General features: G+C 42.9%; 2 protein-coding genes across 2 annotated transcripts in view; one reads left to right on the plus strand and one right to left on the minus strand.

Moving 5' to 3' along the window:
• The first annotated feature begins 1,916 nt into the window (after nucleotides 1–1,916).
• star2 (steroidogenic acute regulatory protein 2) lies at nucleotides 1,917–4,603 on the plus strand. Its single transcript, XM_071907852.2, has 7 exons — nucleotides 1,917–1,980; nucleotides 2,141–2,227; nucleotides 2,361–2,497; nucleotides 2,626–2,784; nucleotides 3,037–3,221; nucleotides 3,841–3,934; nucleotides 4,505–4,603. The coding sequence occupies exons 1-7, from the start codon at nucleotides 1,917–1,919 to the stop codon at nucleotides 4,601–4,603; spliced, it is 825 nt and encodes a 274-aa protein (XP_071763953.2).
• Nucleotides 4,604–5,521: 918 nt separating this feature from the next.
• Nucleotides 5,522–27,654, minus strand: part of adamts14 (ADAM metallopeptidase with thrombospondin type 1 motif, 14) — a 34,018-nt gene continuing 11,885 nt past the window's right edge. The window contains exons 4-22 of the mRNA XM_071907676.2: nucleotides 26,799–26,995; nucleotides 22,093–22,176; nucleotides 19,205–19,361; nucleotides 16,289–16,394; nucleotides 15,548–15,691; nucleotides 15,238–15,370; nucleotides 14,763–14,876; nucleotides 14,370–14,518; nucleotides 13,530–13,702; nucleotides 13,146–13,279; nucleotides 11,969–12,092; nucleotides 11,575–11,655; nucleotides 10,104–10,267; nucleotides 9,804–9,969; nucleotides 9,569–9,701; nucleotides 9,154–9,361; nucleotides 8,611–8,740; nucleotides 7,625–7,735; nucleotides 5,522–7,117 (exon numbers count right to left, since the gene is read on the minus strand). Coding sequence (XP_071763777.2) covers nucleotides 6,519–7,117; nucleotides 7,625–7,735; nucleotides 8,611–8,740; nucleotides 9,154–9,361; nucleotides 9,569–9,701; nucleotides 9,804–9,969; nucleotides 10,104–10,267; nucleotides 11,575–11,655; nucleotides 11,969–12,092; nucleotides 13,146–13,279; nucleotides 13,530–13,702; nucleotides 14,370–14,518; nucleotides 14,763–14,876; nucleotides 15,238–15,370; nucleotides 15,548–15,691; nucleotides 16,289–16,394; nucleotides 19,205–19,361; nucleotides 22,093–22,176; nucleotides 26,799–26,995 — 3,107 coding nt within the window. The 3' untranslated portion in view covers nucleotides 5,522–6,518. The remainder of the gene's footprint in view (nucleotides 7,118–7,624; nucleotides 7,736–8,610; nucleotides 8,741–9,153; nucleotides 9,362–9,568; nucleotides 9,702–9,803; nucleotides 9,970–10,103; nucleotides 10,268–11,574; nucleotides 11,656–11,968; nucleotides 12,093–13,145; nucleotides 13,280–13,529; nucleotides 13,703–14,369; nucleotides 14,519–14,762; nucleotides 14,877–15,237; nucleotides 15,371–15,547; nucleotides 15,692–16,288; nucleotides 16,395–19,204; nucleotides 19,362–22,092; nucleotides 22,177–26,798; nucleotides 26,996–27,654) is intronic.

Here is a 27,654-nt window from a genome sequence, read left to right on the forward strand (position 1 = left end):
GTCCTGAGTTCTTCTACCTGAACAGAGAGTGAGCTGGGCGGTGTCGATCACTGAGGATGCTCTGTGCTTTTCTCCTGCAGCGCTGTGTGTAGAGTGTGTCCATGGAGGGGAGGTCAGGGCCGATGATTCTCTCTGCAGTTTTGATGACTCGTTGAAGAGATTTCCTCTCAGCCTGGGTGGAAAAGCCGCTGGTGAGGATGCTCTCAATGAGTCCTCTGTAGGCCTGGGTGAGGGGCTGACGTCTGAGTCCGGCCTTCTTCAGCAGCCTGATGAAGTAAAGCCGCTGCTGTGCTTTCTTCACTGTTGTCACGGTGTTTATAGTCCAGCTCAGGTTTTTTGACATGTGAAGGCCTAGAAACTTGTGACTGTCAGCCCGCTCCACCTCAGTCCCCTTGATGGGGAGAGGCTGCAGAGGGGGGGCTCTCCTCCTGAAGTCCAGAATTAGTTCTTTGGTTTTCTCTGTGTTAAGAACAAGGTCGTTGTCCTCTCCATAGACAATAATTTTGTTTACCTGTTCCCTGTATGATGACTCGTCCCCACCCTTGATGAGGCAGAGGATGGTCGTGTCATCTGCAGATTTAATAATTATATTGTTGTTCTGGGTGGAAACACAGTCATAAGTGTACAGGGCATAGAGTTTAGGGCTGAGGCAACAGCCCTGGGGGGTTTCTGTGCTGATTGTGAGCTCAGCAGAGACCCTATTTCCCATCCTCACCGCCTGTGGTCTGTCTGTAAGGAAATCCAAAATCCAGTTACAGGTGGGTGTTGGCACTCCAAGGTCTGCCAACTTCACAATCATTTACATCTAACCTTTTACATTATCCACCACTGGCTTATCTCTGACAGCTGTCTCTTTGCTGTTTTCTCATGGTCACATTTCAGGGCTCCGACCAAGATGGACAGAACTCTCTTGAATTTCCTCTGGGCATCATAAGCCCACCCGCACCCACTCAAGCACTCTTCTTTTGTGGTGCCTGCCAAGTAGTGAAAGGGGCTCATACTCAGAGGTGTCACCTCTATTCCATCAGCAAACTGGATTATTGGATTAAACTGTTTATTTTTGCCACTTAATGTGTTTGACCATATTTAGTTGATATGAAGCTGTGGTTATGAAATTTGGCAAAATTGAAAATACTTTGCAAAATTTGAGATTTTCCAGGATGATACACATAGAATATCATCATGTCTGTCTCTTGCTGTAAAGAATACAATTTACAGTAATATAAAAAAAAACATGGTCATAGTCCACAGGATGATCTGTATTACATGCAGCACTCCAATATAGGCCTACTCATGAAAATATAATGTAATCAATAACATGTTATGTTATGTTATGTTATGTTATGTTGTGTTATGTTATGTTATGTTATGTTATGTTATAACACTTTTTCAAATGCATTTGCCCTTCCATATTTGTTTAATTAATCTGAAAAAATGTCTCACTGAATGCAATAACAACAAAACAAGAGGCGTTAAATCGAGAAATTACAATTTCCCACAAAGATAAAGAATGTCTTCTAAGATAATTGCACATCCCTGAAAAAGGTTATGCATAATTTGAACAGGTTAATCACAAACTGATGAGGTGGAAGGACCCCCATGTTCTTACACAAACCCTTTGTTTACCAGCTTAGCTGTGTAGCTGCTGCCATGCAGCTGCAAGTTGATTTGTGAGCAAAATACGCAGAAATTGTCTAACTAATCAAAGTTTTCACTCTCAAACTTTCCTCTCTGTCTTGCATCCAATTCTCTGTTTTAGTTTCTAAGACTCCTGACAGGCGTGGCCTTGATAACAGAATTCAGAATAGGTCCTATCTTCTTCATTGGGCCTTATCTCGGCAGAATGTCCTTCACAGGCCATATAAAGACCGGAGACACACTCCCTCAGACTGCTGTCTCTGCCGAGGACAGACAGTATGCTGCCTGCTGTTGTAAAGCTCTGCTGTGGAATCTCCTACCCACATCTGAGGAGTATGGCAGGTAAATACAATCTACACTCTGAAGACGGACGTGTCCCTCCTCCCTTTTGATTGCGCTTTAGGTTCATTGCACTAATGGCGGTCAATGCTGCATCCTGGTAAGAAAAGGCTACTCAACAATTATCGCTCTTTTGCATCCCCTTTCCTGTTCAATCACACAGGACTGCAACGCATGGCTGTGGCAGTGATAGGCCAAGAGATCACACACATGCAGCGGTGGAGACACACCCAGCTGCCAGAGCAGATGGGTCAGACGGGAATGCATGCTGATTTAACTTATTCTGGTAAAATTTCAATCATCAAAACATTGTTTTCCTCTCATCATTTCAATGTTTACTGAGTGCAGCTGCTGAAATATTGATGAGAAGAATGCTTTTGCAGAGCCCAAAACAGAAGACACAAGGCCTGTTCCGCTGAAAGAAGAGCAGCTATTTTATGTCCAACAAGGCCAAGACGCGATGAGGAAGGCTCTCGACATCTTGGAGGACAAAGAGGGATGGAAGACAGAGATTGCAGAGGTATTGTGCGTCTAACTGACCTCTCAAGTGTCATCCTGACTGACTAAAATGCTTCCTATGTTTGTTGCCGCTATTCACACACTCAAAATAACATTTCCATTTTCTAAACCGGCGTTTTCTTTTTCTAGGGCAATGGTGATGTAATCTGTAGCAAAGTGATTGCCGGGGCCAGGAAGGTCTTCAGGCTGGAAGCCGTCCTGGAGGCCAGCGCGGAGGAGCTGTATGACATCCTGTTTGTCAAGGTGGAGGAGATGCACCGGTGGAACCCGAGCATCCAGCACATCAAAGTAAGATATTGGCCTGATCTTTAGAGGAGCTTTGTGTTCTTTCAGTAACGTTCCTACCTGCTGCATCCAATTAGACTTATCTCCCTGCTTGCCAGAGGTTTCTGTACATTGAGGTCATGCTATATTTGCAGCATGAAATTTGTATTCAGATTTCCAGACCTTTCATGCAGTACCTATTCAATTTCAGTTCAGCAGTGCAGTTCCCTTCATGATTTCCAAACCGAATGGGATGTCGTATCTGTTGTGTTGCAGATTCTCAAGCATGTTGGACCAGAAACCGTTGTGACTCATGAGGTGTCGGCGGAGACAGCAGGGAACCTCATCGGCCAAAGGGACTTCCTGAGTGTCAGACACAGTTGCAAACACAAATCCTGCATATATCTTGGCGGAGCAGCGACTCAGATGGAGTCCTTCCCACCTCAGAAGGGCTTTGTGAGGTAGGATGATCTGCGTCTGGCAGCCTCTAAAAACTAGAGCAGCCATCATTCTGTTACCCAATGCACCTATATTTTACTGGACTGATTTTACTCAACAATGTAAGCAATCACAACAGTAATGTCTGTTTTTTTTTCAACTGCGCATGAATCATCATGCGTTATGTATAACATAAAAAAATATCTATCAGCTTCAATCAAGTTACAATAGAATTATAATGATTATTGTATGGTAACATACACAGTCAAATTGCAGTTACCTAAAATCTCTACAGACATCAATCATATCTATCTATATATCTATTATTTTGTCTTTCATTAGTTTTAAAACATTATAGTTTATAAGAAAATAAAGCACATGCTTAAATGTGTAGGATTAACCTTTATGCATGAAGTGAAGTTTTGAATAATATTACAGATGGTGGGGTTAGATTTGACCTTTTGGTTGACATGTGTAAATGCTAATATATATATAATATCTGCAGTATCTCCTTATAGCATCTGTGCCTTGTAATAATGAGCATGATGTTAGGGCCCAGTGGGTGTATTTGAACAAAGTTAGATCCGTTTGAACCCAGTTTGAATGCTAGTGAGCTCACTCAGCTTGTGTGCATGTTAACAGAGCGGAGGATGGACCAACATGCATTATCATAGAGGCTCTGGCAGAGGATTCAGGTAGGAGTCGCTTCACATGGCTGCTCAACATGGATGTAAAGGTAGGATTTTTCTGTGTGCTGTGTTTTCCATTTTCTGAACTGAGAAAAAAATGTATGCATCACTCAGTGTAGCTACACCATTGATCAGCTTATTGTATATACTGTAGTGGCTTTGATGAAACAAACACACTGACATTCAGCTCCCTTGCTGTTTCTAAAGGTTTATAGATTGCCAGTATTGTTTGCTGCCATGTTTCATCCTTGCTGTGACTTTGCACCACAGTAATTCACAACTTTACATGTGCATCTCAATGAAGTTTGCAAGAGAGATGTCACTATAGAAACCAATCTGCAGGTTGCTATGGGCAACATTCCATCTATTGCAATAAAACTAAGCTACAATGCCATTTAAAATATTAGGGTTCGGCAGGCATATGAAATTAGATAGAAATGACCTCATACAAGACTTTTATAGTTGTATATTCCCTATATGGGACCGTATTTGCAGATGTTGTGGGGATCAAGGGACTACAACTAGTTGTTACTCACTCTTTTTTTTACCATGAGTGACAGTCACCAAAATTATCAAATTATGATCCAGGGGTTTAACCAAGATAATGTTGTTTTCAGGGCTGGCTGCCAAAGTCCATTGTCAATCAGGCCTTGCCTCGAGCACAGCTGGATTTCACCAGACACCTACGCAGACGTCTGACAGCCACCCTGGGCTGACAGAGTCTTTGTGACACCCACACCGCGGCAGCACCCTGCAATCTCTCACAGGGGAAAACTGGGAGCGGCACGGTGGGCACAGCCTGGCTGCCTCTCAAAACGCTGCCCTTTCACTGAGAGCAGATTAGAGCCTGTGGGAGACCCACAGCTGTGTGAGTTGCCAGGGAGCGGTGTCAACCCCCTCTGCCAGAGAGAAGGAACCTGGCTCATAATAGGAATTCATGTCATACTGTGCCACACAAACCTCATTAGGATTCCCTAACACAGTAAATATGTTGTCCTGCCCTATGTCATTGCTTGTCTGTTGACACATTACTAATTGTATGAATCGCTGTATATGAATGAAAAAAATAAAGTATTGACTGTTCACTTACTTTCATCCATCACATTGTAAAGTAATTTGAATACCGCTGAGTGACGCGACATCAAACAGATGCATTTTATCACTTCTTGGGGGAACCAAAACTGTTTTCCAAAATGCCTGTTTGCATTTAATCCCATCAATAGAACTATTGCTTCTTCTCTCAGCAATACCAGTTATTTTCTTTTAAACACACACTGCCATAATTTTATACTGCTGTGCAGGAAAATGCCATCAGTTCTTTTCAACAGTAAATCAAGTCAATTCAGGCTGACATTTCAAGAAAAGCCTTTGTTCGGCAGATCTGTGGGCTGTAAAAAATATTCGTCATAAAATACAACACCACACACACAAGACTTGATGAAGCCAGGCTTTGGTGTCAAGCTGAAACAGGTTTGCCATGCAAAGAGAGCCAGTAATTGCATGATGTATATACTGTATTTCTAAATGGAATCTAACAGGTAGGAAAAGCTGAACAATAAATGCTAAATAAATAAAATAGGTAAATAAACAAATAAATAAATAGAGAAGAGTGAAATAACAAGATAAGACTTACATTTCTTTCAAACATGTATTTTACTTTTTTCTCCATACCATTTAAAAATTCAATAAATATTAACATTTAAAGCTTTCATTCATGTACGTATATACAAGAACTATACAATACACATAATGATGTTATGAACTGCAATGGAGGAACGGCGTAACACCGACTTGAACAGCATGACACTGGACCAACCTCATTCTGTAGACTTACAGCTTTGTCTGCATCTCTCAATTGCAAAATACTTTCCATTACATTGCTGGCTGTTAATTTTCTTTTCATAACCTGCTGAAATTTACACTATATACAATATTATTTGAAAAATATATCAGTTACAAAAAATATCATAATGTGTTTTTCTTAAATCTTTTTTTTTTTAAAGCATATGTGACTGACTTCCACAAAGGCAGAGGGCATGCTACAGTGGGGTTGGCTTGCAAACAGGTATGATTCTTGACCAGTGAGGAAAATCACCTGTAAGTTGGATTTGGGAAGTACATCAACACATAAAAGCACCGGGAACAGCGAGGTTACAAAGCTCCCTGCCAGGAGAGGTGACATCACTTCAACTTGTGACGCCCCGCTCCCACATCATGGATTTTGACCATGCCTCACATGTTCACAATACAAGTTCAATAGTAGTTCTAATGCACTTGAAAAACAGGCTTACACAACTGTACACAGATCAAAACATAAATGTAGCAATGCAGTCGTCACATTTTTTTTTAACATACCTTGTAGTCATTTTAGTTTACAGCACCTTCGTTTAACGATTTTTTTATTTTTCTTCCATTTCATATTTGAAGCAGAGAGGGCAGAGCGATGCAGTGCAAGTGCATAGAGATCGCTCTGTTGTTTTGCTGAGGTAACCAACACTGGTCTAAGTCCGCTGGCATGGAAAAAACAAAAAAATCTGCAGCAATAGTGTGAGTCCGTCGGATGCTGCGAGGATGAGCCGATGAGCGGGACCGTATCGCCGAGCAGCACGTTCACAGGATAAATATCACTGTTCATGTCTCAGCGGACCGGGTTCTGTGAGTCGAGTCCCTCTCGGATCCTAACGCGTCCCTTCTTGACCTGGCAGCGGCTGGGCCTAAAGTGCTGTTCGGACTGTGCTCTTTAGAGGCACCTCCGCTGGAGTCTGCTGTCGGCCGAGGCGGCGGCCCTGGAGGTAGAAGAGGCCCCGAGTCCGAGTCTCCCTTCCCGACGGCGGAGGACGAGTCGCCGGTGGGACCCTGGGGCGGGACAGCACCCGCGGATGGCGAAGCTTCAGCAGAGGCGTGGTTCTGCACGGCGGCGGTGGCGGCGGCGGTGGTCAGCCCCTGGGCGGTGGAACGAGGCCGTCTGCCAATGGCTTTAGTGGTTTGCGGCGGGCTCTGGGTGGTGGAGGGCAGGGGCACGTCGGGGGAGGCGGTGGGGTAGTACTGAGTGGAAATCTCAGGTTCCACGGAGGCCAACACAGTCTTCTGCAGGTCTGGGGCGAGCGTGGCGAAGATTTCTTTCTTGTTGCAAGACTCACAACAAAGTTTATTATATCCAGGGATGGAGCAGTAGCGGGCTAGGACTTCCATTTGACAGAATATGGATTTATCCCCCAGACATGGCTCATCTAATAACAGTGGAGAAGACATCATACTCTAAGAACAAGATTTAAAAAACAATCCTTTCTTTATTGGCTCCACTACACTCTAAGAAATGTTCATCTTAAACAATTATTGAGTCCTAAAATTGGCATTTTCCTAAAATAATATGCCAGTGGGATTAGATAATTTCACTTGTTTCCAATGCAAATCAACTTGTTTCAAGAATTTTGTAGAATCAAGTGTCATTTTCTTGATAGTAGTGCAGTGATCTGCCTTATTCTGACTCGTTTCAAGATATTGACACTCATTTCAAGAACATTTCTGAAACAAGTGAAACTGCATAGGAAAAAAGTGGAGTTATCTCACCTCACTGGCAGAATTTTTCTCTTGGTTTAAGAAAAATAAGGTTTGAAGGCTGAATATGAGACTAAATGACTGGTTGAGGATGTTATGGGCGCTTTTTGCAGTGTAGTGTACACATTTGACCTTAGACCACTGCCATACATTTCAAGAAGGATTGCATGTTGACTTACTTGAAGAGATTTTGTGGACAGGATTTTCAGGAACCCTTTGGTGTACAGCTTCATCCTTTATTGTGGAGTTCTCCGCTGTTTCAATGGTGAGAGGAAGCATGGAGGACTGTCCTGTCGTATACAACAGCGAGGAGAGGACAAAATATGTCAAACGTAGGAAAATGTGACTTTAAACAGGAGCCACGAGACCCAAGAAAAGCTCTTGACAACCTCTTGCCACTGTAAGAAAACAAACAGAGCTGTGTTGCTAGAAACCTATAATAAAGCCTGGTGCTATTTATAGCACAAGGGGCGCTTCTTTTTCATGTTTTTGACAACTCCCATTCCATTTTCCACTCACTGGCTATGCAGGGAAACATTCAACTATTTTGTTGCTCCCAACTCTTTGAAGAGGAAGCGAAATGAGGACAGGCATCACAGGTGAGCAGTATTGTGACACAGTGCTTGAGGGATAGTAGGATAGGGACCAAGTGAAGTTATAATAGCCAGTTTGGCTCTCTGGTAATCATCATACAAACAGGAAAATTGAGTCAACCACTTAAGTTTAAATGAATGGGATCATGGGGCAACGGCAAAATGTTTCACAATTTGGGAAAACAAAGGTGAAACTCAAATAGCTTAAAAGATGCTGTTGTTGACGTAAGTTGATGGTTTGAAATATGTCATGGTTTCTATGGGGCAATTATCAGATAAGAAGAGAACCAAACATTCCAGTTTGACCTGCGTGTTAGATTACTGTTAGAAAACCATCCTATGACAAAAGATGTATCCTTTACGTACTGCTGCACGTGTCCTGCCTCACTTAAAAACATCTTATTAGAGAACAAGGTTATTGCTCTGTGCAAGCGATGAAGCAGACGTTGCCCAAAATTAGGGTTGAGCAGAGCAAGCTCTAAGATGGACACAAAACCTTTTAAATATAACTTTAATGGTTGTTTCAAGAGGCTGAGCTCTCTCTCTCCCTCTCTCTCTCATTTGGACCTTACCTGGACAAGGACTTAGTTTGCAAATGAGGACTGTTTCCGGTTTGTCGCCCTCGCACTCGCCGATGGTGTTGTCGCTGGCCTTGCAAACCACCTGTCTTTGCTGAATCCCCTCGCCACAGCTCACCGAACACTGCCACGCCACCAATGCACACGCACACACACACACACACACACACACACACACACACACACATACATGATCAGATGCATCAGTGGCAAAATGATCGGTTGCCAGTCAAAAACAGCACAGAAATGAACCATGTCTGTTCATTTCTGTTGAGACGCCCATGTTATACATTTAGAAACGCAAGCTGCTATTCACAGCCACTGTTGCCCAAGACCTGAGGACCTCCAATATGGCCGCCAGAGGCTGCATTACGTTACCCAAAAGTCCTCTATACCTTTACAACTTGGCATGTACTACAATGAGCTTCCTAACTTGGATCAGCATCTCATGGAGGCAATTTTCAGTGTTGATAAATCAAATCAACATGCCAATAAGTTAGTCCTGACTGTCTTTGGGACCAGGTCCACCACACCCACCTGAGACCACGCCCCTGTCCTCCACTGGGCAGGGCAAATGGTGTGGTTACAGGCCCTTCTCATCTCTGGACGGTCCTCAGTACAGTGCTTGGTGTGGACCGGCCTGTTGGTGCCGTTTTGCAGGGCCTGCATGCACTGCACCGCCCTGGACTGGTAGCCGAGCTTCCCACATGTCTTACTGCAGGGACTCCACTCTTCCACCACCCACCTGTCAGCACAACAGCCTCTTTAGCACTGGCTTTTCATTTCTTTCTACTAGCAAATCCCAGTAGTTATTCTCTCTAATCAACAGGGAGATAATTAATCATAACAAGATGGAGATGTGGAAGAAATACCATAATTACCACATTCAGCGCTCTGACACAGTGCGAATGGATGGTGCGTGTGGATAATACAGTATGTGGATGATACTTACACAGGCTGGCTGCAGTCATGAATATTGCAGCGTTTCCGGATGGGTTTGGGTTTTTTGCTGGTTTCGCAGAAGTTGCGATGCACCAAGCGGCTATCGCTCTTCCTCCTGCATCCATATTTTGTGTACTGTATGCCTGAGGGATGGAAAAAATGTACATAATGAATCTTCCAGCTATAGGTGATGGACCTACACACACACACATTACACATAGTCATTTACACATACACTCACTAACCTCCGCCACAAGGTTTGGAGCACTGAGACCAGCTCTTCAGTGCCCACTCATAGGTGTCCAGTTCTGCCAGAAGTACATTGTTGTTAGTAATGACTGGTAGCAGGTCCTCATGGATGATATACTTATATGTCAAGCTGATCTTAGCATCCTCCTCCTGGGGAATGACCTACACAAGGGAACGAGGAGACTTCATTAGAAATCAAACTCTCAATCAAACTCTAAAACTCTTTAAAAACACAGCAAAGTAAAAAAGAATGATCCGGTTCCAGTCCCACTGAGTCGAACCATATGTTCACTCACCAGCACTACAATGCCTTCATGAAGGGGACCGATTGTTTTCAGGCTCTCCTTTTCGCCGCCGATGGAATACTCCCACTCTAACCCGTTCTCGATGAAGGTCTTTGACTCAGCGTCTTCGCTTTTTGCGTTCAGTATAAAGCTTCCAGTAACTTGATTCTTAACAGCTGTCAATCACAAGGGGGGAAAAGGGGGAAAGTGTGTTTTTTTATGCATGCATGGTGAAAAAGAACAAGTCGTTTTATCACAAATTGCTTTCATTCATTGGAATCTCAGCGAAACTGGAACAGAAATGACAGTATCAACCCCCCAAAACAACTTCTTAATATTCTCCTCCTAGCTGGGAGAGTGTCGGTGTGTATTTTGAGATGTTGTCTGGCACGGTGGTAAGCCAGCAGTAATACTCCAAGTTCTGTGTCATCTCTCCTTCCTATGAGCTAATAGAAGCCAGAGAGGGAAAGACAGGAGCAGAGAGGAGAAGAGAAAAGAGGAGAGGAGGGTTTGGCTAGACGCCACGGTGATCCTGACTCACCCCGGTCTGTCAGACAGAGAGCTATTGTACGCTGAGAGATAGAGGTCTTCCTCTCCTCTCTCTCTTTCTCTCTCATACCTGAAGGCGCTTTAGAGCTCCAGTCTTATTACATCTGACACATAGCCAAGGTCTATGCCTTCAACAACAGTGTTGTCCACCTACTCAGCCACATTCAGCTCACATTGAAAGCCAGTGTAGATGAAATCAGGATATCATAACACCTCTGGCTCACCAGCAGTGTTTTATAACTGCACTGACAGCAATAATATACACTCGAGCAGCACTGAATACAGGGAAAGAAGGGATAACTTTTTTCTTTCCAGCATCCTTGTGCAAAATAGGTTTCTGCCATTGACAATATTTGTTGACTATAGTGGAGGGAAGATAGGTTCCAGTGTATTATGCTAGTTGATTTCCCAGTAGCAAATGCAGCAAAGAGGCTGAGCTTTCAGGGACGCGAACCATGTCACATTTCCAGTTAGCCTATGGTGTTCAGTTTTCTCTGTTTGATCAGTCCCGCCTGCTGAGTCTATTCCCTTGTCTCATTACATTTCCAGTCAAAAGTTTGGACACACCGGATTGAATGTACTACATTTTTCATTCTCTTAAAGCCATTTTGATCAAAAGGCTTATGCTTAAGTACTTAAAGTTTGTTTTTTAGACAAATATAAATAGTGAAGTTGATGCCTCTGTATGAGTTTCTTTCTTTCAAGGTAGAGGCGGACGTTGGCAGACGTTGCACATGCACACACACACACACACACACACACACACACACACTCGCACACGTACACAAAGAAAAAGAACTGAGAAATTGAACTCACGGCATGGCTCTCAAGCTGAATACAATACACTAACCACTTCTTAGGTGGTACCAATAATGTATTTGAGTCATGGTGTGTGTCTGCACAAAGGGTCCAGGATGTGTGACGTCACACTCACCAATTATGTGAGGGGACGTCTCGTTCTCTTCAATAACAATATGGCGGGCGCCTACTGGGATGTCGAACATTTTCAGCATGCCTAGAAAGAGAAAGTGACACAGCAGGCCATGGTTTGTTTCCTGAAACAGTGGGTACTTACTTACATTGGCTTGTTAATGATAGTTTAATGGCAGCCAATTATTTCTGATTCAAGTGAGAGGCAAAGAGTTTGGACTTATTTGCTGATGGCATGGGATACGGGCTGCGGTTTAAAGCAATGTGAATGAGAACATGTTGCATTTCAGCTTTTTAAATAATCACAGCCATCTCACATAATGACTTAGTGGAAGCCAGCAGCTGATTTCGATCGTTTCAGCTTTAAGCAGTAGCCTCTGCGGGCAGTTGATTGTTACCTGTTTTTTTGGGCGTCTTGGTGAGAGTCAGCTTGACGGTGCGGCAGTGGGAGTTGTCCCCCCCGCACACTCCGCATTTGTCCTCTTGTTTGTACGAGCCTACCTCCTTGTCGCAGCCTACATGCTGTCAGGGGGGAAAGGCAAAGGCAGTCAATCAACCAAGGGCAAAGCACCGTCTGACTTTTATACTGACTGAGATTACTCTGTGGGAAATGATGCCATGGGAGAACACATCTGGTATGGAGCCGACGGCCTGCTTTGACATGATGCATATTGAAAACAAAGCCAGACATAATAGGAATGTAGCCACAACACTGAGCGGCTGGCCTATAACAAAAGATGTCTCAACTTTATATCCAAGGTGAATACCATAGACACAATATTTTGAAATCATAACTGTGTGTGTGTGTGTTTGGGTGTAAGTATATGTGCTTTTGTTTATTTGACATACGTATTTAATTACTGTGTATTTCATAATTTGTATGGTATATCAAAGAAAAGCTATCACATATCTTTGTTTGTCTTTCTTTCTGAAGTCAGTATTTTTGCAATCCACATATAGCAAAACTCAACATCCTTTCATCAGTGGTATTTATAAACCTACTTCCCACTTTGAGAAAAAAATGAAAAGCTTTTAGTGATCATGTGTTACATCACAATGCATCTCCTAGATAAGAGGGCCAGTGACGAGAAGCTTTCACTGCAAGGCCTAATGGTGCGGTAGGATATCTTCAAAGGAGATCTACCTGCTACCGAACCAATTATTTCCCTTTAGAGACATGCACTGAAATCCTTGGTTAGCATTAGCAGACTTAAACAGCATAACCCATACATAAAGATCAGTATAAAGACACAGTCCATGTGTTTAACTGAAAAGTTGTTCGATTTGTTCTGACTGACTGATGTTGTTTACTTAAATCACTGTTCTATACTGACACAGCTCTTAAGATTTTTTTTCAAGGTTATTAATATGACTTCACCAGATGGCATACAGTGCAGAATGACAGGAGGTGTGTGACAAATGTGGCAGATTAAACCCATTATATCGCAAGCCAGCAACACACCCACAAGAATGCACATGCATCCATCTGTGTGTGTGTGTGTGTGTGTGTGTGTGTGTGTGTGTGTGTGTGTATGTGTGTGTTTGTGTGCACAAATAATAGTAATAGAGACATACCAGACATTCCCCTCGGGCACACACACTGAAGGGGTCTGTGTAGCTGCAGCGCGTCCCATCATGCATCACCTGGTTCATGAACACCACCTCTCCGGTCTCCTTAGACTGACAGCTCAGCTCACACTTGTGGGCCTCTGAAACACACACACACACACACAGACACACACACACACACCTCAGTTCATCCGATTGTCTCCTGGATGTCTGATATAGACATCAACAGGACACAGAGGAGGGATATCACCCACCTCTGCCGACATATGCGTGCGAGCAGCTGCCTGTGCTCCCTGCAAATGTCATCCAGTCCATTTCCTGCCTCGCATGAAGCTTCTCCGCTCACCTTTGAAACGGGAGCCAAGTTTGCGCCGCGTTTTACGGACTTACCATCTGGGTGCTCGTACGGCAGCCAGGTGTGCTTGATGTTTTTGTGGTATTTGTTGCTCCTCTGGACGCACTGCTGAGCGCGGAAGTCCTCATAAGGCCCGGCGCACTCCTCCGTGCTGCACATCTGGTAGCCGAAGGCAGAGCCGGGGCAATCTCGACCACCGTAGGCAGGCCTGGTGAGTGACAGGCAAACAAAGCCATAAAACACCTGGCAGCAGCACTTGATGTGCTCAAGCTGTCACAATCTCTGATTAACTCTTGCTTAACTCCTGCCATGAATGCACGAACCAGTTTAGTACAACATGCTTCCACATTGTTAAACCATATTTGAGCAGCTTTGTCATGGAGAAAAACAAACTCCGTAACCTTTTACAGCTCGAACGCCATGCTCTCCTATTCTCGATCAGATCATCTATCCTCATGTGTAGGACTAGATGGAGGATTCCCACAGGTTTGAAAACTTAGTAGCTGACATTGCTGGTGCTGTCTTAAACTGCTAAAATAAAATAGTTTCTTGAAGTAGTTTCTTGAAGCAGCCAGCCCCTCGCTACTGATCACGACTCACAGATGCATAGCTCACATACTGTACAATGCTCGCAAGCCAAGTTTCTGTTTAAACAAACTCAAATAAAGCCAGGACTGGATCAAAAACCGGCGCTGCAAGCCAGTTCTGCATTCGCGCCTTTAAATCATCATCTATCGTCGATGGATGCCTTCAGCGCGCGGATCATATAAACCATGTGACCGATGAATTTGTAGCCTGTTTTGTGCCTGCGTGTTCTCTTTTCCATCCCTCGCCCGCCCCTGACCCAGTTTGCTCCTCGCATCCACAGGACTCACGCAGGGTTATTGCACTGTCTGCTGCGGGAGCGAACTCCACCTCCGCAGGTCCTGGAACAAGAACCGAACTTGTTCCAGGAGCCCCAACTCCCATCGTGGCCCTGAGGCTGCTGGCTGGATCTCCAGATACAGTGGCCCTTGAAGCACCACTAAAATGTGACAAAGAGAGGAGAGAGACAGACCGACAGAAATAGAAAGAAAGAGAACAAGACAACACTTAAGTTATTATATACACTAGCAGCGTTTTGTATCTGGACCTGAAAATCCAGATTAATGAAACTTGACTACTTTGAACAATTTTCCCTCTGCTTGCCATTTACAGTCCTCCACTAATTTGCCACTATTGTACAAAAGCATTTTATGATTAAAAGTCCATTCAGAGACATTTCCTACCTTTCCAGGTGCGCACTCTGTTCCGTCCACTGGAGGGCCTTTTTTGGTTTTACAGAAGTACTGGTTGTCAGGATGGCTGCACCACAATTGCTTGCAAGGATCATAAGTTCGAAACTAAATACGGAAACAGACATTTTAGGCGCTAGTATTGCTTTTTTTTTTTTGCAGGTGTATGATGAGATGAGTAAAACAAACATTTTACTTGCTGCAGAAATAGCACATTACAGGAAAACCCATCCTTTGGTGAATTTACGCTGCTATCACACTATGCCCAGCTAACTAGAGGATGAAGTGTGTGTTTTAAAATGTTACATTGTAATATGATTACAACTTTATGATATCCACTGAAGATGAAAGGGGTCTAACGCTGATGACGAAATAGCTGACAACATTATCAATTATTCTCTTGTTCACAAAGTGTAAATGTCATTGATATATCAATATTTTGGGAATAGCACTGGGGTGATTGACTTACAGCGGTACACATTTTGTAACCCACGCCAAAATCAAATCGACACTGCTCATCCATCGAATAATTGATTCCAGGGAGTTCGGGAAGCTTGGGCCACTTGTGCTCGAAAGGATCGTCCAGAAGGCAGTCATAAGAGCTGGTGAAAATACAGGAGAAATGCACACATGAAGATCAAACGGCCTTAGAAGAATGCAGAAAAACGAACAGCATGGGTAGAAGTCACTTCAAAGAAAATCAACAAGATATTGAGCCGCACAATACACATGGCCTGGGAGAAAATGAGAAATGTTGGTATGGGAGAAGGAGCACGCACTGGATGTATCGATTGAGCTCCTGCTTGCTGCAGCGTGACCAGTGATAGCGGTGGAAAGCTGCCTGGACCAGCGGTGCCATGATGCTGCCCATACTGGTCTCGTCAGCGCACCGGTTCCCTTGGCCGTCATGCTCCATTCCTAACCTGATGACAAGGCCCACACATCGATGACCCAAACATATAATGACAGTTTACTGCACAGAAATTGGATGCAACTAAAGCAAATGATGTCATAGGGAACTCTAAATCAAAGCTTAGTTCTTACCTACAGTAAAGTAAAAATACAAGACAGATGAGAGGAAAAGACTGCAATTCTTATGCAGTGGTCCTGACAAAAGTGGGAAGACTACTTAAATTAATCTACATTTAACTGCCTATGGCAATGTTACATTATGTTCTTGGCATAAGATTCAACCATAGGCGGTGCTATTGAGCTACTCATGGTGAGCACTACCTGTACCACTGAAAAGTGACCAAACTGTATAATATTGAAGAACAGTTGAAGATTCAAACATATCTTTTATGAAAATACCCCAAAGTGCAAAAGCTAGATCGAGATGTGAATTTTAAGCAGCAAATGACTTGAGGGTCAACCTCTATAATGCCACTCAGACTGAATGACGGCATAAGCCCCTCCCACTTCCAATTGTCACAATGGGTCAGTAGCCATCAAGACTTAAATAGACGCAGCACAACCTAGTTAGACTGCGCCGGTCCGCTCGTCATCATCCCATTACTCACACATGGCCGGTTTCATGAGCAACCACAAAGGCGGAGGAGAAGCCGTCCTCATGGTTCAGGGTGCAGCTCCTCAGTGGGTGGCACATCCCCGTCACTGGAGCATAACCTGGCCAACAGAGAGACCACACAGGCCTGATAATGAACTACCAGGCTGAAGGTCGTGACATTCTCAAGCACTGCTGACAATCAAGGCGAGAAATTCTCTCTCACATTATTGAATGTAGAGCGCCGTATAATACGCAATTATTGTCATTGTGGAGATCTCAATCGCTTCACTAGCGGCTGTCAGAAAACCTATCCAGCTCTACTTTAATACATTTGAAAAAGAATAGGCTGCGATGGCCGCTGCAATATTAATGCAGGAGGAATGCCGGATAGAAATTTGTATAATGGCTACCACTGAAGATACTCAGAAGTCGTTTTATACTGATAAATTGATTTGTATCAGTGTTTCAATGACCCATCCCAAATATTAAATCTCATTTGAGTGGAGATTGCAGTAGTTAGTATGTTGTAACATATAGTCTGTCTGTCACAATGTTCAGATTTATGTCTACAAATATGCTTTTACTTTGATAGGTTTGATTTAGCCAGCAACACTCTCACAATAAATAGTAATTATGTTAACGGAGCCCCCAGGGGAGCTACTGAGAATAGGAATGAATCGAATTAATCATTGAATGAAAGTGAAAACTGTAAATAACATATAACATAAACATAATACAGGGCAGTGTAGGTTCAAGCTGGGGTTTGCATTAACATGAAGTCTGTGATCATAGCCAGATGCCATTCACTGTGTGTAAATGTTTTCGGGCTACGCTAAAGAAACGCCACATACTGTACAATTACAGCCACAGTGTCAGCAATAAAACACCTTGAAGGTAGGAAATGATCAATACTAAAACGCAGCAGATGCTGTCAACAGTTTGAGTGGCTGGAGTGGGTTTTGAAAACGCCTGAAGCACCTGTCTGTGTGACAGCTTGTGTACTGAATGTCTCTTTAATGCACTTTAAAAAAAGCCCCGAGGCAAACAGCAAGCTTGGAAGCCTTTCATAAAAACCCAGCACAGATCAACCCAGCACATCCATAGAAAACACAGTTACCCCATACAACAGACTTATAAGCAAAGCACAAAAATGAAACATAACTCGATCAAGAGATGTGCAGCGATTCAGCTTAGCGCATTTGGTTTGGTTCAGAAGCACGTTCTGGCCTTTTTTTTTTGGTGGATGATAAATTTCATGCTTTCTGACCATCAGAAGACTTTTGGCATGCAGGTAAAAAGCAGAAAATGCAGAAACAGACAGATGATAAAAGCTCTTGAAAAGCATCTAGGTTATGTTGGTGGTTGTTGAAAAAAAGAGAAATGTCTGCAGCAAGTTATTTCAGTGATAGCAAATTGGTATTTGCTATAGTATGTCACGGTCATGATGGTGACAAGGCCAGGGCTGGTCTGGATGGCTTAATGGAGAAAAATGGTTGATGGTTCTATTCATCCTGAGAAAATGACAAAATGCTCCTATTCAGCGCCGTGAGTGAAATAGCAAAACATGAAAGCAGTGGTCGAGCGTAGCCCTTTATCTGAAAGTCAAATAAAAGGGACGCAGGAGAATGCAGCTGACATTCCCATGAAGAGGCCATTGTGAGCTTTGCACATTGAAGCGAAAGTGCAGCAGAAGCCACGGTCAAAAATGTCATTCTATAGTGAGGAGAGAGACGGTCTCTGGTCGTCTGGCTGATAAACTCAAACATGGAACATACTGCATGGGAAATGAGTGAGTAACAGATGGCAAATCACAAACACCGCATGATATCATTCACAGCTATTGTTTACAGCACATTTTTAAAGACGGAAAACTCACTATCAGTTGTTAACGTTATGTTATGTGTTGGGAATTCTGAGATTCATCTTCTCCATCTGCTTTGCAGTCACACCGTATGGATTTTCCTCCATTTCCCCCCATCCCAAAGTCTATATTTGGATATAGAATCTATCATCTCACAGCAAAACTCTGGCATGAGGGTGCGATGTCTGCCCGTGAGCCTGAGACACGGCACCGGGTCCAGCCCAACACGGCGCAAGGTGCCATAGAAACTGGCCTGTTATGAACACAAAACACCTGGAGCCATGGCAACAGCCGAAGGTGTGACAAGCAAAGCAGGTAGTCTCTGATCGTCCTTTAAACATGACACGTGTGCTTTAAAGTTAAAAATATAACACAAGTCAGTGAGCGGTATGACAGAAGATGTCTGTTCATTCTGTTCTCACAAAGCTGTGTGCTGGCGGTGGTTAGGCTGCTCACTTCAAATTTTGTGAAAAATCATCTCACTTTTGAAGCGCTGAAAAGAAGAAATACAGCATGAGACAAAGGCTAAACTCATATAACATGTATGATATGAAACTCTTTCTCCTAATACATACATGTCTTATTAGGACTGATGATCATGGCTACAGTAATAGCCATCCATTGATTATTTGTGAGTGGACCCAAGTTCATACTGAACTTTACAAAACAGTTGTGCATAAAGACAACTCAAATTAGATTTCCATCAATATGGAAGTAAAGTTGAAGAATACAAAAACAACAGTTAGTGTTACATAAATGAAATAAAACACTTATGCATTTCTGTTTTTTCTCCACATGCCAAAAAACCTTCTTTTACATTATGAATTTGGATTTTCAAACCCAGGGTGGCATCCATGTCAAGTCAGCAAGGTGTTGGAAAACTAAATTGACGTTTGTGCGCGAGGTCGTCGTCGCCACAATCGAGTTCTCGACCTCGGCTGCAGCGTCCCCCCCTTTTTTAAGTTTCCACTGACCTTACCTGGGCAAGACTTGAAGCCAACCCCTTGTGAACGGAAGCAGATATCAGCACTCAGTCTGCACAGGCCTCGATCGAGAAAAATACAGTACCTTGCATACCTGCGGGACCAAAATCTTGCCTTGTGAGGAAGATGGCGTGGTCGTGGTACTCATCGTGGTCGGGGTCGCGGCGCTGCTGCGTGTTGGCCCATCGACACACCTGCTCCAGGCTGCGGGATGGGTTGCCACGCTCGATCAGGCTTATAGACTGTGGAAACACAAGGACCAGAGGAGCGTTTTACCACTCTATAAACTGCTGTGTAAATAAAAAGAGATTTGCTCACATCAGTTACTATTCCTTCTTATCACTCTATTTCTTCAAGGGCATCGATTCTTAAGAAAAAAACAGACACCCTCACTTCAGGCGCAGGTGTGCATATAATCCACCACTTTGAAAACCGTGAAAGGATAGAACCTTAAGATTAATTTCCTTGGGATAGGCACAAAGAGGGAATGCATGTGTTGCTGAAAATAGAGGTTACATGTGCTATATGCCAACTGTCTGACACGTGGGAGCGCTAACGCTGTGGTCCATATGTGAGTCTTCATTTATCAAGTTCAATTGTGCCTCTCTTCCTCTTCCAATACTCACGAAAAAAAGAGATTGGTCAAAGAATGCAACGTAAGTCAGGAAACAGGAGTATTTAAGCGTTTTCACAACATTGTAGTTTGTATGGCTGTATGTATATGCGTCTGTGAGAAGGCAGACTATGAAGTAAGTTTCTAAAAGACCCAGATCTAGGTTTCCCTCTGCTCACCTTGTCTGCAACAGAGCCAGACTTGCACTGCAAACATAAACGCAGCCATGTGTGTTACTATTCAAATTGGCATGGGGTGTCACAATTAATATACGAGCGCAGAGAGATGATTTCCAAGTGGAAATAGTTATGCTAGAAACATAAAAACTCAGTGGAATGGGAAAAAGTCAATTGTCCCCTATCATGTCTTCCATCACTGTTGGAGATTTCCATAAAAAATACCCAGTATGTCCTACAGCATGACATGGCTTATGCTTCTGTTCATAGTGCAGTGTCCTATATTGTAGTTGACAACCACAGTGCCCATTCAGACTGTGTGGGACCAAGAAAATGAAAGTGTCCAGAGGTACTGGCAAACTCTGCAAATGTTTGTGCTGCCTTTAGTCTTTTCTCTGTGTGAGCTGCAAGCTGAGTCGGCCGGGAGTGGAGACACGTTCAACATGTTTGAGCTCATCTAATTGGAGCTGTGTAAACAGCCTCTCTCTGCTTTGGCAACCAGACAGCAGAAACCAGATGCAATGTGCTTGGTCAGGAGTAAGCAGCAGCCAGTTCTGTAGATTAAACGGCACGTCAGTGTGGATGGGACTGCTTGGTGCCCTAACACTGCGTGCTTGGCTGTAGATACACACAGCACAGCTAACTCACTAGTGATGCTACCAGTCTCTCTATACTGTATATATCTATACCTTAGCATTACAAATGTATTAATTCTGACTATTTTACAGTCGGTTGAAGAAAAAGGTGACATTCCTAATCTAGAGACTAGACTAGGAGACTAGAGAGACTAACAGAAATACAAAATAATTCATCTGGTTCACCGGCAATATAAAAATATACTGTATAGTATGAATGGGAATCTACAAATGGGGAACATGTGTAGCTCACTAGTGTGTTCTTCTCCTGATTTTTCTGCTCAGCCCTGTCTCTCTGCATGCATCTATAATAGCAAATTAATGTGTTTAGTTCTGATGTAATAATGGGTGGGCAGCGTCTGGTTCATAACATTTCATAAGAGTAATAAAAAGCTGATGTGATCATTGTTTTTCCTCTTTGTCTGCTAACTCAGTCACTATTGACTGAACTGGTGAATGCTGTGCTGTATGAATAGTCCCATTAGAAAGAAACAGAACTCCTGTTTCAAATTCATAACAACTCTAAAAAGAACTAGAGGGGACTGATTTCAAAGACTAAAAAGCACAAATCCGTGGGATTATTTTGTGCTAAGCATTGCTATGGTGTTTTTGTACTGCACTTAACAGAGATCAGTACTGTGGCGTCTTTTTCCTTGGATTTTCTGTTGATGCAGTTTGAGTTTCTGTAGGTGGCGCTCTTTTCTTTGTCTGTTCAGTCATGGTGGCTATCGCTGCTCATGCTAACTACCCAGTTCTTCTTCTGTTTATTCCAAACAGTTTCCATCAGCAGTAATGTTAATCACATCAAAGACCTACCAGAAACAAAGAATGAATAGCAACTGTTGATAGCGTCATTTTTTGCACTTCAATTGCAAACGCAATCTGCGCTGTCTTAACGTCCAAATAATGGTATGACTTCACAACCTATAACAGCGAAAATATTGATCTGAGTTAACTGGAACAAGAATATTCTCTCTGTCTAGCAGGCGTGGGGCGTTGGCGATGCCTTGGTCCGGCTGCCATAGTGATGGGAAAGTGTGCGCATCACATCACATCCCTTTAAACTTCCATTACCTCCAGCTTTCAGAAGATCTGGACAATTTTACCAGGTAAGTAGCGATGATCTTTGTGAATTTGTACACCCTGTAATAGGCCTCACAGTTATGTGCACTTCCACTCACTGCGGCTGGTCTGTGAATCACATGTTGCTGTTTTCCCTGTTTGTCCGACTCTTTAACAGACACAAAAGCGTGAATCCACCCCTAGTTAAGAACAACAAATGTAAACGCTTTCATGAACTGGATATAGGTTGAATCATTATAGTATTATATCAATTGGTGAAAGAGAGTATCAAAACAGACATTTATTTATATGAAAATGTTGCAGATTATTATTTGAAGCCTAGTCCTACACCTAATCTTTACCTGGATAGATGTTTCCATTTACCAACTGTATGATACACAGTATGTATTTATATGTGCATATATGAAATACAAATAATGTGTAACATATAATTCATAACAAGCACATGTGGAGTGTGAATTCTTACCTGTCGGTACCCGACCATTATCATGCGGACAAGGACAATGTTGATGTTGGTTCCCAAAGATTCATCATGGTAGATTTCATCAACCTGAGAGGAGCAAGGAAACAAACAGCATTCATTACTGATATGACGCATGAAAAGAACACAATGACACACAGCGTGAATGGCTCAAAACACAGATATGCTGCTACTGTATATGTGAACAATGGCCAACAAACATGTTTTGTTGGCTTTTGTTAATGTTGACAATTTTAGTACACTATGTATTCTATGGACAATTGTGTTTATGTAGTCTGTTACATTTTACATGACAACCCATAACACAAAGCATATCCTTCATGCAGAGTATTAATGGAAACCTACTGATGGGGTATTCAGTGTTCTGTTTGAAAAAGGAAGATAAAGCACTTCAGTTCACGTTAAACACCTAACGCCATTGTGGGAAAGATGATTTATTATTGATTGAACATTAAACTATATTGAAAAGTCTTTGGCGTTGTTTATAGGGCCATTATCAAGATGAACAGCCTTGAGAGGCTGCGACAATGAAACAACACAGCAGAATACAGACAGGAATGAAGCAATGTCAATGATGTATTCATCAGTCTCTGTAGGACTAGACCGGCTAGTGAAAGTGAAAACAGCAGTTTGACAGGAGGACCGTCATTTTCAAGGAAGACATGGAAAGGGGTGAAAAGAACGGATGGCTTTTCAAAGTATGATTTTTCCTGTAAGCAGTTATTGAAAAGAATTGAAAGACACCAAGTGAAGCTGCGCTGTGGGTCCAAATGGCAGTGAAAGAAACAGTTTGAAAACTTCCAATACCCAGAAATCACGTAACACGTAGCTGCACTTGTGTTTCCCAACCCGGCCGCTCTGTGATGCTTTATACCAAAGGAAACCAAAGGAAACCAAAGAGACGAGAGAGGCTGGAGATTTCACATTAGTGAGTCAAGCTTTCTCTGGATGGAGTGCTGCTTGCTGCTGTTTAGGACACAGTTTGTATTTCACACTTAAGTTTGGATTCATCACATCCGGTGGGTGAAGAAGAGTCCAAACCACACACCAGAATTTCATTTGGGCAAATAGGGCGAATCTACAGCATCTCAGGGAGGAGGGAGGATGGGGCTCTCTTTTCTGTTGCAGCCCCACTTTGTGATTTAGATTCATAAGATGGGTTTATTTTTTCTTAAAAATTGTGCCTAGTGCAGCTTTAACAGAAGATGGATGTAGTGAACTGGTGACTCTTGTTGGTTGTATTCATTTTGTGTTGCTAGGGGGGATAAATGTAACTCAGTATCAAATCACCAATTAATTCACCTAACTCCTGAAATCTAGTTTCTCTACCTAAAATTGATAGATACAAATAGCCAACATTTATTTTATGAGCTGTTAAAAACATTAAAATACAACCTGATAAGACAAGCGTTCATCTCCTCTGATTAGATCCCGTCAGCGTGTTGCTGCTTCGACAGGAACCCCTTTTTCCAGACATTAGTTCTGAGGTGCAAAGCTGCACCAGGCCTGTTTGGCCATGGGGGAGTGTTTTTTTGTTTTTTTTTCATCCCTTCCAACACGCTAGGAATCGTGATGAAATGTGCAATATCTTGTTAAGACATTGGCAAGCATCCAGCGAAACCAGTGTTATTATGCAATGGGCAAGCAGCCTGACCTAGAAATGTGATGACTGCCATTTGGCTTTATAACGATGCTCTGGAATGTGGATGCTTAATGGAGGGCCAAGCTGGAATCCCAATCAAATCCCAAGTCCAATTTCCATTTGAGCATGTTTTATTCTCATCAAATGATCACTACATGTCAACACTCCTCTGGGGCCCTATAAAGTCAATCAACAGCTTCAAGTTGTGGTTGATAAAGTTCAGGGAAAATAAGCGGTGGATAGACTGTTTCTTTTTCCATAAATCAAGAAGTCATTTACTCGGGCCATACATGCCGGTTATGGATTGTGATTATCGACATGCCAAACTGGCTGACTCTTGGCCGGTAAACACGGAGTCATTTAGCTTCACAAAGCAGCCTCACATTGCTCCACGTGACTTCTAAACCTGTCACTGAGAGAAAACATATGTTTTACAACTGGCCTTTTAAGGCAAGTGGGTTTACACTCTGTGTGACAGAGCCACACATTAACTTGACATGTTGGTATGTTGTAACCTTAGAAAATAATTTATGAAACATCTGGACATTTTGGTACATTATTTTATTTTCTCCATCTATTGAGTTTTTTTTAAATGACATGCACGAGCTGCAAGACAGTTACAGTGCAGTGAATGATGGAAAATGAATTTGGGATGTTTTACAAGCAGAAATTTGAATGTTGGTGTAAAATGAAAGTTTGCTAAAAATCCCTTTTGTGGATATCACTTATCGGTTGCTCACCTCTCAGAAAACCTGTCTGTCAATAATATGAAACCCTGATCTAAAAAAAAGGTCATTGATTAATTGGCGTCAGTGGTATTCTCTGCCCTGAGGGAATGTCCTTTGTTTTCATTGATGCTAAAGCAGAGGCCCCAGATAGCTGTGATGTCATCCCTGTCCATAAGCTAAACTCTCCAGCTGCTAATGATAAAAGCATGTGCTGATGACTCCTCTTGCTTCTCCTAAGTATTGTGCTGCTCCATAGAAATTACAGTCCTGAAACAACAAACAGCATTTATGTGCCTAACGATGCCATTAGAGGGGAAATCCACCCTAAAACTGAATTTTGGAGAGCAACAACAAAAAAACAGAAACCACCAACAAGAAACCAGATCACATTTTCTGATTCATACCTATGAATGCAGAATAACAAAATGCTGCTCATTTACTGAAATATTAATATTTAGTCAGCCAGCAACCTAGGCAACTTTCTCTGTGTAAAACTTCTGATAAGTTGGGACAAAAGCTGTGTCACTGATGAAGGACTCTTTCTTGGCCAAAGTCCAAATATGCTCTGGGATGTAGGGCTACACCCAAAGCATTTAAGCAAATATTCCATTCACAGAAGCCTATTCAGCTCAATTAATAGTGTAAAGAATACTCAAATGACCCCAAGCTTCTCCCAGATTTGTGTTATGAGCTCAAATTCCCAGACTGTTTTATACTGACCTATATACTTGGGTTTATGTTGGATCCTAAACAGAGAAGCTGTTGAAAAATGAGGACAGCATCAAAATAGCATCATAACTGTTTCACGTCGACCTGATTTTTTAACAAATTTAGTTAAATACTTTTCATGACACTCGTTGCAATCAGCTATTTAGGTTTGGAATCGTTCTATATGGATTCAGTGTTTACCACATTTAACTCTTTGGTGATTTAACAAGTAACAGGTCCTACCGAGGGACGGACCAAGCCCACATATATATTGGGATAATTACAAAGCCAGGGGAAGCACACGGAGGGCTGGAATTGGACTGTTATGACTGAAAATGAGAGTAGCAGCTGTGGCCTACAGGCGTTAGGTATCCCTGGCTTGTGTACAGCATCACATCGACGTGGACAAAACCTGGTCCGCACTCAAACAACACGGCCATTGTGCGGCAGGCACCTCGGCAGTCTCCTTGGCTTTGTGCAGACAGGATGTTCAGTAATCAATCCCTCAGGGAGAGTTTCTCCAGGTGGTACTACACATTCTCCAGCCATGGAGAAGGGATTCGGAGGGATTTGAGTGGGCAGAGCTCTTTCAGACACAGCAAGCCTGTGGCTTACAAGTGGAGCTAAAGGGTTTTCACCCTCATTTGTATAAACTGCACCTTTCGGAGGTTCGCAAATGTCTCTCTTGTTGAATGCTAATTGGCACACAGGGGGAATAATGCATATGGATATAAATTTTGAGACTTGCACTTTTTCATATCTACAGCGCATAAAGCTTATATAGGAGTGCGTCTTCACTTGACTTCACTTTCTGTGTTGGGATATAATATCTGTAAGAATTTCCTCAAATCTCCTTCTCTGCCGGTGAAGAGTGAAGTTGTAGTAATTGCTTATCAGAGAGCAGGCACTACATGCCAAGTACTGACAACTCACTCTGACAGCCACTTAGCAGCATATTCAGCCAAGGTCATTAAAAATCAGGGACTGCTCTCTGCTACAGCCATTCGCGGTGGGAATATAAATATAATATCCTGTTTATATAAACACATCATTCCGTGTCAGCAGGGCTCGGTAGTGTGAGCGGACTTCTGGCATCGGTCTCCATGGCTGCCATGCGCAGCTCCCAGTCAACTTCATAATTGGCCTAGTGCAGCTAATCAGACCACCATGCTGGGCCCAAATGGTAACTGTTACAGAGTGAAACCAGCACCCTGTGAAAATCTGACTTGGGGGATTTGGACCCAGTAAGCAGATTATGGTGGTAGGAGCTGGTGGAACCCGTAATGAATGAGCTGAGGGTTTCTTTTTTTTCTCATCGATAATCCATAAACAGCTAGAGAAACTGAGGGTCTGGGGACAAATGTGGCAACATCCGATGTCAGAGAGGACAAGTAGAGAGAGCTGGGAGGTCCAAACCTAGACAGACAGCACCCAAAGTACATCTGAGTGACCTCACAACCCATCAGCAATATCATGTCACATGAGATGACATGAGAGTATATTGTATATTGGGATTTGACACAAACAAAGATGTCAAAAACCCAGGTTGTTTCACCTTTTGGTGACAATTTGGTGAGCGTTTTACTCAAGAAGCTGCAGAGAAACAGACTTACTATGTTCATGAGCGTGAGCACATAGTTCTGCACATGCTCCTTGCCGTGGAAGCGCACCACTGAGTCGTCCACGGCCAGTAGCACCTCGATGTTGTAGTCGTCTTTCTTGGCGTGCCTCCGTTTGCGCTCGGACTCCGACAGTTTGTGCTCAACAAGATCCAGAGCCGCAGGGAGATCTGCGATTCCAAAGTCCGCCACTGCAAAACAGAGAACCAGCACATGCACAAGTAAATTTAGTGTGCGAATGAAATGCATGAATAATCTATGCACGTTTAAGTTACTGTGAAGTGATATATGTTTGTGTCAAACCCAGCCTAACATAAAGTCCTGTGTTTGCCTGTAGATGGACAGGAGAAATGCCTTGGGAGTATCGATGGGGCCGTGTGTGTTTCCAAGCCACTAGATCTTTACCATCAAAACACTCTCTCCAGACTCATAAATCCTTTGCAGCCTACAGAGTCAAGAGTCAGAAGTCTACTTCCTCTGCCCCACATTCAGCCTAACTATAATATGTGCATTCAGAGCATGAACCCAAGCTGACTCACACCCATTCCAAAGAGCATTCATCCATATCACAAGGCGGTTTTTTCATGTATTATGTTCATGTGCTGTATGTGCTGTGAATATCAAAAGTTTGTCACATTTGAACCACTCATGGAAATGCATAGATTGGACAAATTTGGATTGTACAAATTCATCCAGTCCATGCCAGAAAGTGTGAGATGAAGTGAACTTTGTGAGATGAAAAAGCGAGGCGTTATGTTCCACAGGTTCAGAAGATAGACTCAGTGAACTAGAAACAGCATTGCTGTCACGTGTGACTAACACCAGCAATCATATCACATCTTAAATGTCA

Source organism: Centroberyx gerrardi, chromosome 20, assembly GCF_048128805.1.
Source record: "Centroberyx gerrardi isolate f3 chromosome 20, fCenGer3.hap1.cur.20231027, whole genome shotgun sequence".
Classification (NCBI taxonomy): domain Eukaryota; kingdom Metazoa; phylum Chordata; class Actinopteri; order Beryciformes; family Berycidae; genus Centroberyx; species Centroberyx gerrardi.

Bases quoted from the DNA above. Each gene is read 5' to 3' on its own strand.
- star2 (XM_071907852.2), top strand. From the start codon at position 1,917: ATGCTGCCTGCTGTTGTAAAGCTCTGCTGTGGAATCTCCTACCCACAT. The intron at 2,228-2,360 runs GTCAGACGGGAA...ATGCTTTTGCAG, and splicing joins CCAGCTGCCAGAGCAGATGG to AGCCCAAAACAGAAGACACA. The intron at 3,222-3,840 runs GTAGGATGATCT...GCATGTTAACAG, and splicing joins CCTCAGAAGGGCTTTGTGAG to AGCGGAGGATGGACCAACAT.